The following is a 10,658-nucleotide window of genomic DNA, read 5'->3' as shown; positions in this document are numbered from 1 at the left end:
GAGACCAACCCCGTGTGATACTGAAGTGGAAGGAAAATTACATACGATTAGGAAATGTTTCCATTTACACCGAAAAACTACGACTTTTGTCCATCCCTCTTTTGTAGAAATAACGCAGCCTCCATCAGGTCAGACGGAGAACGTCAGTTTCGTCTGTTTTGCGATCAGGTGTCTTCTGAATTCACTTGCTTATTTGGAGAAACCTTTCGGGAAACCTGAAGCTCCTGCGTCAGCTTCCTTCCACTTACAAATTACTTCATGTTGCCGCGTCACGCTGATCTCGGCGGTTGTAACTTGACAAAGTGTGGAAAAAGTTCAACTAGTAGAAATACATAATTAAACTTGTTTGGGTTCTGTTCTCCCTTTTCTGTCCCACAGCCTGCCGAGACACATTCAATGCATTAGACTGCTAGTGTACTGCAGGTATGCAATTGGCAGAAATACAACCTAACATTAACTAAAACTTAATTTGTATCTTACCTCTAAAGGTAAGATGCAAAGCAATTAGTCCATCATATTAGGACCAACGCCTGGTCCTAATATGATGGAACTAATATGAAAATGGACATATAATGGTGCGTTCACACCAAATGCGTTTTGAGCGTCAGGCACGTCTGGTTTGCATTCAAAGTCTATGTGGAGGTGCGTCGAGGGCTATTGCAGCATGATTTGAACCATTTGGAGCGTTTGACACATCAAGCGCGTCCAACACGCCACATAGACTTTGAATGTAAACCAGACTCACCTGACGCTCAAAACGTGTTTAATGTGAATGCACCAGTAGAACGTTCCGTTCCTATGGTAACAATGACATCAGCAGTGATGACGTCACTGTTTGATGCATCAAATGAATCTCTCTCTTGAGTGTAGCACACAGACCGTTTCTTTTAGTTCAGTTGCTATGACAACGGTAAATAAAACACAAAAGGAAAAGTTAGGACCATTTCAGAGACCTGAGCTGAAAGGGGGCCCTCCCACAGTAAACTGTTTTGTGTTGTTTGTTTTTTTTTCGTATAGGGATAAAAAAAAAAAAAAAGAGGGGTCCTGTCAATTACAAAATTAATCATATTGTGTTTTTAGAATTGCTTTAGCAGTAAAAATTTTATGTTACCATTCCCAGGTCAAACAACAAACATCCATATTTGCATTAACCCCATGCCCCTGGATAAAAAAATTAATTGAGAGAGAAAGAAAGACAAAAGTGTCCATTAATAGCCCAGTTTTCTCCAAGAGAGGTGGGTAGACTGTACCAGATTGTAAACCATTTAGCATTCCTGTCACTCTACTCTTTTTACAGTTACACAACAAAAACTATTTATTTATTACTCACAGAAATTCAAAAAATCTTTATAAACTCTTCCATTAGCACACTTAGCAGTGAGTGAATGGCAGTGATTGACAGCGCTAAGCCCCTCCTCCTGGTTCTGAACATTATGGTGCATTTCTTTAGACAGCAGTAGCAGCTCAGGGAGGAGATTTATCTTTTAACATATTATTTGTTTCATAGCAAACTGTCATGACATGGTGACAGCTTTAATAAATGTGGATTTTTTTTAAATATAAGTTATATTCTGCTGCTTGAACAAAATGCAACTACATAGCAAGTCTGGATTGCTTCATGTATATTTTGCATGTTGCCTGTGACTGTTGCTGGTGGGGAGGAACATTTCAGTAAACAAAAGCTAATAATAAAAACATTTAAGCAGTTTGTGGACTGTTGCATGTAAAATTCATGAGCAGTAAATATTGTGCTAACATCAGTATTGAACCAAAGAAATCAAGGCCGTTCCAAGTCTTTAAAATTGTGACGCTTTTCATGGTTCAGATAGACTCAAGAAATTCTAACACCAGTTGCGAAGTAGGGGGCCCAATTTGATTTTTTTTCTTGCAAAAAAATTTCAATCTGTTATGCCCCTGATCATAACAGAAGCTTTGAACATTAGAGACATTTTTTCATCACCATGGAAATTCCTTTTGCTATCTGCTGCTGTTTACCTGACAAGTTGCACAGAGATAACAGTTTTACCCTCAGGACCGTTGAAAACGACGCCCGTGAGTGCAGAGATAAACTAAGACATCTTATTTTTATGTTTTTTCTCAGCGGAAATAAAAACAAGGCGACCGTGTCTCCATGTCACGATCATGTCAGTCGCTGTCACCAAGCAGTGCTACATTTATTATCCTCCTCGGAGGAGGATTATGCCGCCTCGGAGCTTTTCGGACCATTTCTCTTCGCCCGCCAATCGATACGCTTTGGCAACTCTGCAGGTTTCTAGTGAAATGATGTTTGCAATGTGGGCTCTGGAAAGTGGCCGGGCCCTGATAAGTCATTGTTTTAACCGCAGGGGGATTTTCTTCCAAAGTGCCGTGCGGCCAGATTGTGCGCGACGTTTGTGCCTGTTGGTTTTCGAGTATTTTCGCTTGTAAAATTCCTTCCACCCCCTTTTGGCACATAACAAGTGGTTCTCGAGGGTAGATGTTTGACTGATCCTCAAAAATATCCACCACCAACTTTAGATATTCCTCTTTTCTTAGATTTTTGGAGTTATACAGCAGGTTACATTTTCAAATAAGAGATACAGGTCATACATTGTTGATGTCCTTCCAATCATGTTTTGTTTCTTGTGTTTCTTTTTTTCCAAAAGTACTGAGAAAGATGTTTCTGACTGTGGAGCTGCAGAGTGATGGAGATCTGATTGAAATCTTGGAGTTCACATGCTCTACTGTGCAGGCGTAGTTTTTCTCAGGTTTCCTCCTCAACTGTCATGTCATGCATATATTAGTTAGGTTATCCTTAGACGTCCTCCTGATGGACTGACGACCTGGCAGTTGAAATGAATAATTTAGGGCTTGTAGTGAGATGTGAAGGGGGTTTTCGTCAGTCCTTGACTGAAGCTGATAATCTGCATTAAACCACGTTGATGCATAGAAATAAATTTATCCTTCAGCTGAAGAATGAGGTCTTTTCTTCATATTGAATAATCCCAGTCTTTTCTGCATTTTTCTCGGATTAAGATTCGTTTAGCATGAATCAATAACATATACACTTCAATTTAGCATTATAAAACATATAACTTGGAATTAATAATGAACATAATTAAAGTTTGTATTCATTTTGTCATATTTACTAAGGATTAGAAACACAGAAAGACACAAACCTAAAGAGCAAACATGCTAATTTGGTTTGTCAACCACTTCTGAAACTAAGACGTTAAGCTTCTGAATGAGGATGGAGCTTCTAAGATATTTTGGAGCTAATTAAGCACTAAGTTTAATAAAAAAGTTTGTCCACCTCTCTCTGCTGCCTAATCTCGACTTACTCTAATTTAACCTAACAGCAAATAGTTTGTGAAAATAAAATGAATTGAATGTATTTTGATCTGTGCGTTTCTAAACACTAAACCTCCAAGGAGGATACAACGGTTCAGGATTCATCTGTTCACCGTTCAGCATTCATCTGTTCACGGTTCGGGATTCATCTGTTCACGGTTCGGGATTCATCTGTTCACGGTTCGGGATTCATCTGTTCACGGTTCGGGATTCATCTGTTCACGGTTCGGGATTCATCTGTTCACGGTTCGGGATTCATCTGTTCACGGTTCGGGATTCATCTGTTCACGGTTCGGGATTCATCTGTTCACGGTTCGGGATTCATCTGTTCACGGTTCGGGATTCGTGGATCCATTTATTTTTCTGTGGAATGAAAATCCAAATTGTTTGCAGTAGATTTGCCTACTTGTGGATTTTGTTGTAGAGTATATCTAAATCCTTTGAAAGATTATTCACCTTAGGAAGTTGAAGTTGGCGAAAATGCTTCTTGAAATTAGTCGATCCAGCGGATTCATTTTCCTTGGTGCTGATTGGCTGAACCCCACAGAGCGGAGATGAGGATCACCGTGGACATTAGCTTCTGCTGTAGCGCTGACACAGTGTCCGCTGCATATATTAACACACATTTAGTTATATTTAGTCTTTGAAACTGCTAAAAATGGCAGTGGAACCTCAACAAATGAATCTTGTATCTCGAGGTTTCACTTTATAAGCATTGTTGGAGCTGATCTCATGTAGTTGCAGAGTTTAGATAATTGCTGGCAGAGTTTAGATAAGGTTCCGGTTTTCTGTAGGAGAAAACCGGAACCTTTAGGTAAGAGTCAATTGATTGCTATTAATACAACAATTATGAGCATGACTTGTGACTAGATTGAAAAGGTCCAACCAGGTCCATCTTTTTGCTGCAAGAACATTTTAAAGTGACTTTTATGCACTAAAGTTGCACAAACAAAATAAGATGCTTGACAAATTATTGTTTGACGTAAATATTCTAAAAAAGGAGAGGAAGATGCTTCCAGAATGTGAAATAACCCCGAGCAACTGGTGGGATTCATCATTCATATTAGGCTGCTTGATTTGTATTAATCCCCCAGATGACGTGGCGTGAAATCAAATCTTTTATTAAGTTCATTAACATCTGAAGGAACGAGGTGGGAGTCTTCACATGGCTAATGTAGAAACTCTATTAACACTCGCGTGAGATTCTGCGATGGTGTGTGGTTGCATTAGTGCTCTTAGTAAAGGCAATTTACACTTCAGCGATGGCTGAAGAGGGAACTGATTTTAAAAGAGGAATATCTCACTGAGACGACAGATCGAAACAGAAAAACTTTTTGTCTTGTCTTTGTAGAATACGGAATAAGCTACAACCAGAAAAAGATGGCATTCTTTTTCTTTTTTTTTTCCTCCACAATGCCTTAGACATTTTCACAACAATCACGCAAGTGAGTGAAAAGATAAATGAGAATGGGGCTGGGTGTTGTTTAAGCCAGGCCACATCAACAATGAGGGCAGCATGTCTGATGGACTTTGGTTCTCCTCCACTGGCTGACAGAAAACACTTTAGCTTTCCATTCCGTGTCTCTGTTTCACACAAAGCACAAGTGTAGGTAGCAGGTGTCTAATGTCTGTAATGGATCTTATGTCTAAATTAGACAAATCAGCTGACTGAGACTTCCACTTGTTTAGTCCACTTTAATCCAACTCTTAGTCCGTTTGCCTAGAAAGTCCGCCTTGCTTAAGGAGATGTGAACGCAGTCGAACTCTAAAACTCTGACGCAGCTCGAATGGAGACCGCTCCAAAAGCACGGAACAAACTATAGCGCAATGCATTCTGGGTAAATACAACCAAAACAAATGGTGTGTTTAGCGCTAGCAGGAGAAATGGCTCAAAGTCTTTCACCGAAGGCAAAGCAGAAATCCTACAACCGCTAAAGTCTGACGCTCCGCTTTTTTTTTTTGTTTGTTTTTTTTGTTTACATTTTGCGATGAAGGAAGTTGCGCTCATGTCTTCTTCTGAGATGTTTGTGTCATTTAGTTCAGTGGTTCCTGCTGCAGCGCCACCTCAGGCGCGGAGGTGAACAGGTTTTTTTAGACGGTTTGATTCGTTTGACACAGAGCAGTGTGAAAGCGAACCACAGCAGCTGGAAATAGTTTCACATTTTTAAACCTCTACAATCTTAAGAACTTCGTAGCGGTTTATTATGTTTGAACTGGCTGGTAATTCCAAAAAAGACAATGATTCATTGTTTAGCATTTCTGAGCTAGTGTCCGTCCATCCATTTTCTAACACCCTTGTCCCTAATGGGGTCAGGAGGGTTGCTGGTTCCTCTCCAGCTGCGTCCCGGGCGAGAGGCGGGGTACACCCTGGACAGGTCGCCAGTCTGTCACCTAGGGAGAATTTAGAGAGACCAATTAACCTGACAGTCATGTTTTTGGACTGTGGGAGGAAGCTGGAGAACCCGGAGAGAACCCACCATGCACAGGGAGAACATGCAAACTCCATGCAGAAAGACCCCGGGCCGAGAATCGAACCCAGGACCTTCTTGCTGCAAGGCAACAGCTCTACCAACTGCGATGCGACTTGAGAGAGAGAGAAAACGGCACATGGGTTGAGGGAGTTTAAACAAACTGGGTAACTAGAAAAATTAATTTAACTAACAAATAACTAGACATAAGGAACATAATAAAACTAAAGTAACTAAAGGAGGTAAAACTAAATTTATGCAACATAGTTAGAGTCACACCAATATTTACTTTCTTCGCACTGGTTTATGGAATGGTTTTTCTTAATGTTTCTGAATATCGTCTCTTTTTCTACAGCCAAGTTTATTTTTGTCAGTCGTTATTTACATGCAGAGAACGACATTATGACTCTGGAGCACATGTTGTCCTCTTACGTCTGCATCTCTGCTGAGATAATGAGTTCACCCCGACGCCGCTGGAAGCAAATCTGATCTCAAACGATCTACTAAAGGGCAAAAACGTTTCTGACTGCTATAGCGAACATCTATTAATAGAGATCAGGTCAGAATTGAAAATCGTTGGCATTTAGGCAATTTTGCTCATGGTTTACCTTGTGCACTGTGCCTGTTCTTGATGAACAACATTTAATTTGTGGCTCTGGGAGGAGAGAATGCTTTATTTCAGACCTTGGAAATGTTTGCACCTGGACAGAATCTTGTTTTACCTCCGTGTGATTAACTTTCAGACACAACAACGAGGTTATCTTTGCAGAAAAACAGAAGAGAGGCTGAAATGAAATCGCAGCAGTTCGAGCAAAGCAGTGTGGTGTGTAGTTGTTAAAGGGGAAGGAAATTCATGCATGTTTAGGAAAAAAATAAATTAAATAATAATTTTAAAAAATCCCAAGTGCATTTGTATTCAGCATCTCCGGGTGAGTAGAGCCACCTTTTCACTCTTTTGAGGTAATCGTCCTGCAGATTTATCTGTGACCTGCTTAACTACAGCTAACGAAATGACAAAAATTGAAATCGTGAAAAAACCTTTGATTACTGAAATAAATAAAACGCTAATTAATGGGGAGGGGGGAAACCGTAACAAACTGGAGCTATATCCTGCGTTTATAAAACTAACTCAAACATATTGAAATTATAGATATAAAATCCTTTGTTTTTATGTTTAAATATATATTTATAAGCCTTTGGATCTGATGTGAAGCTGGAGCTGGAGAGGAACCAGCAACCCTCCTGATGTGAAATTTTCCCCACGCACAAGCAGTTTACGTCAACTGTTGTCAAATTACGCCGCTCCATACTCCCCCTGGTGGCTACACTGCGCTAGTTCGCAAAATGGCGACAGCACAAGTTGGGTGGAAAACACATTTGGGTTGTTTAACAATAATTGAATACATTTTTTTGATAATGATATCTACTGTTATCCATTACCCGATCGATGTACGTACATAATCGCAATGCAATACTTTGACCTTTTTTAAATTCATACTTTTTGACGCATGAAAAAAGTAAAACATCAACAAGTTAATTGGGATTTTTATATTTCAATCTTCACCTTCATCTTCCAGAGATTGAGAGGATGACCTAAAAATGGCCTCTGAAGATTCATATTAGCATATCTTTGCTGCTTCAAGGCTGCAAAGCTTTGCTACACATCAGCATCTACATGATAATAAGGTCGCTCCCGTTTTCTCACAGACAAAACGCAAGCAATTTATCAGAGCTGACGCTCGATCAGATCACTAACGTCGCACATCACCAGGCCTGGCTTGTGGCTTCAGTGCCGGGAGAAATACAGACAGCTGCTTCAATATTACAAAGCAAAAACATTAGGTTTTCTCAGAAGAGGTCGGCTGCTCATGGGAGTACTCTGGTTTTAGGTTGAGAATGCAATCAGGCTGCTGTTATTTCATGAAGGATTGTAGCTACCGCCAAGTTATTTCTAAACCCTAAAATTATACCTTATCTGCTCTCGGCGGGATTCACTCTTTTCTGAGCAAACGACAAGTGAAAGGAGCAAACACAAATGGGTTTTTTTTGCCGGTCACCTCCAGATTCTCTGGCCGTGTCAGTTTTGGTTCGTCATCTGCTGCTGGCCGATAGAAACCGAACCACTGATTCCAGGAACGATTGCCTTTCACTTTGGGAGAGCGTAAAGCTCCGTCCAATATACTGCAACCTGGTGTATTTTATCACTCTGAGTATTTTATAATCAGGTGTTTTCTGAAGGCCATTGGTGGCTCTGGGTTTGATCAAGGGGTATAAAAGTAAAGAGAGATTGCATGCCACATTTTTTTCAAACATTCACATATTCAAATTTTGAAAAACTATATTTCATTTATCATTTTACTTAACTATTATGCACCCCATTGTGTTAGTCGTTCACCTCCCATTCCCGATAAAATAATTTGGTCTGCAGTTGCAACGTGTTGATATGGAAGAAGTGGTAAAAAGGGTTATGAATGTTATGGATTTTAATTAAACCTTTATTTTACCAGGTAGGTTTGATTGAGAGCAAATTGTCAAAATCCTTTACACCAATGCAAAGGAGACTGCAAGGAAATTTGCAGCAATGCTTTGCAAAAAGAGCAACTTAACCAGGTTAAGTTAAACCCATAACACGATATGCAGACGTTCAGTCTGCAATGATGAAGATTCACCCACTTCGGCAAGCCGAACACTTGTAATGGCCTCCCGTGTCTTGACAGCTTAACTCATTTTCTGACTTATCCTTTTTTGATTGCACAACACTAACGAGTTCAATACTTACTCCGCCTGCTTTCTAATGGCTACAGTCAGAGCTCACATCTCCCCCCGCTCAGGGGAAAGACTGTCTTGAAGCACAGCACCAGTTCAGCCAGAGCTCTGAGGCTGTTGTTCGCTTTACTCAAGTCTCTCAATCGTTTGCTCGTTCACAGTGCTGTCAGCTGACCTTTTACATCATCGCCTCGTGATTAGAGCTGAAATACACACTGTCACAAACTGTAACATCACACAAAACCTTTTAATGTCATTAGACATGTTCAAGGAGACTTTTGTCTTCTGCTGAGAAAAACATTTTTGATCGCTGATAAAAGAAGTTGACTGATGGGTGGAGAAAGGGCGTCTGCCATTTAAATGTAACGACACGTCACAGTGGGCATGTGAAGAAACCAGCAGCCCACTCCAGTCCTTGCATTCCTGAGATGACACTGCTTCAAATCGGCAGCGCCAAGTGTCACAAGGGTCTGACTTAACACTGAAAACTCACATCCTGTTTTCATTTCCGTGCGTCTCCACAGTCCCTTCGCCACCGTGTCATCATCCGGCTCTCACAGGGAGAAACATACTGTCGGCAATCACTTCTGTGAAGAGGAAAGATCAACCATTTCCACTTAAAATGGAACAAAATTTCAGTCACTGTGCCAGGAGTGCTCTACGGCAATGGGAGTGATTTTTTTTCCTTTTCTGCTTGTTTTCACTCCAAATAATTGAAAAAAACCCAACAATTTGCTCCACTCTGCCACCATGACTACAGCGTGCGGCACATGATGTCGGCTAATGCCGTGGTCCTCCCGCTCAGGGCGGCTCGCTGGCAGCTCTGACTGTGTCCGGGTTCGCCTGCCTTCCTGAGCCGTGACATACCAACTGCTTCTCTTTTTTTCTTTTTTTTTTTCCCCTCAAAGGCAAGTTTTTCGGAGGCCTATGTGGGGCTTTCGACTTTCACGCTTGTGACCGTAGCGGTGAAACAGCGCTGGAAAAGCCGCTCCGGGTCCGACGGCTCGTTGTCAGAGTCCACTTTCCTGTTCATCATGTGTTTTCGGAACCCCTGCGGACCGGAACCACCGGCCGCTCTCCCTTGGCTGGGTCCCTCGTTGGGGTCTCCGGCTGAAAAAGACAAAATAAAACAAAAACAAAATCACCAAACCACAAAAAAAGGGGTTTTTACACCAATGGACTCGGTAACGGACCGGAAAAGTGAAGAAATCTGAGCCAAAAATATTAAGCCGGGTCAAAATTCATGACCCTGTTTGGGTAGAGAAGAGGCTAAATGAAGCCTCGTCATAATGAGAGTAAAACAAGAAATGTGCTGCTGCACAAATGACACAAGTTTAGTAATCACCTTATTTTTATATCTTATGACACTTATGTCAACTTTCTTTGTTTCTTCTTCATCAACTTTTACCCTTCAAATTGGTTAAAATCAGCCGGACCCTCAACTTTCTAAGAAAAATAGGACGGCCTGAAAGAACGGACTATTTATTTGTATCTTAGACGCTCACAGGTCACCTTTTCCGAGTCAAGTCTCCAGTTTTGCAGGGCCTAGTTCAAGTTACGTCTCAAATCTAAGTCGAATGTTTTTCGACCCAAGTCAGAATCAAGTCTCAAGTGTCTAATGATTTAAAAAAAAAAACACATTTATTTATCAAATCAACATCTGCTGCATCTCTGTAGGTTGGGTTTCTAAAACTGTTAAAAGTTACCACATGAACATGAGATTCCTGTTTTATTTCCTGACAGTTATCCATCAGTCCGTTAACATTTAATTCACTATACAAAAAAACTGGATGATTTTTTTTTTTTTCCCCTCCAGGGGGTCTTTTGTGGGCTCTAGTGTCCCTTATACGACAGTAGGCTGACAGAAAAGGGGAAAGGAGAGGAGGGAAGACATGTAGCAAATGTCAGTCGGGTCCAGGAATCGAACCCGCGACGGCCGCATTGAGGACTCAAGGCCTCCAAGCATGGGTTGCGCTTTCCCCTACGCCACCACAGCACGCCCCAACTGGATGATTTAAAGTATTTGGAAAATTGATCAAACATATTTAGCTGCTTTGTAAAGGTCTGCAGCTGCACAGTAAAAACATTTAACAT

General features: G+C 41.0%; 1 protein-coding gene across 1 annotated transcript in view; it reads right to left on the bottom strand.

Moving 5' to 3' along the window:
* Positions 1-8,235: 8,235 nt before the first annotated feature.
* Positions 8,236-10,658, bottom strand: part of LOC122841593 (protein shisa-like-2A) — a 69,220-nt gene continuing 66,797 nt past the window's right edge. The window contains exon 4 of the mRNA XM_044135021.1: positions 8,236-9,674. Within this exon, the coding sequence (XP_043990956.1) occupies positions 9,490-9,674 (185 nt within the window). The 3' untranslated portion in view covers positions 8,236-9,489. The remainder of the gene's footprint in view (positions 9,675-10,658) is intronic.

This window comes from Gambusia affinis, linkage group LG12 (genome assembly GCF_019740435.1).
Source record: "Gambusia affinis linkage group LG12, SWU_Gaff_1.0, whole genome shotgun sequence".
In the NCBI taxonomy this organism is placed as follows: domain Eukaryota; kingdom Metazoa; phylum Chordata; class Actinopteri; order Cyprinodontiformes; family Poeciliidae; genus Gambusia; species Gambusia affinis.
Note: the sequence above shows the minus strand (reverse complement) of the source record. Positions and strands in the feature narration are given on the sequence as shown.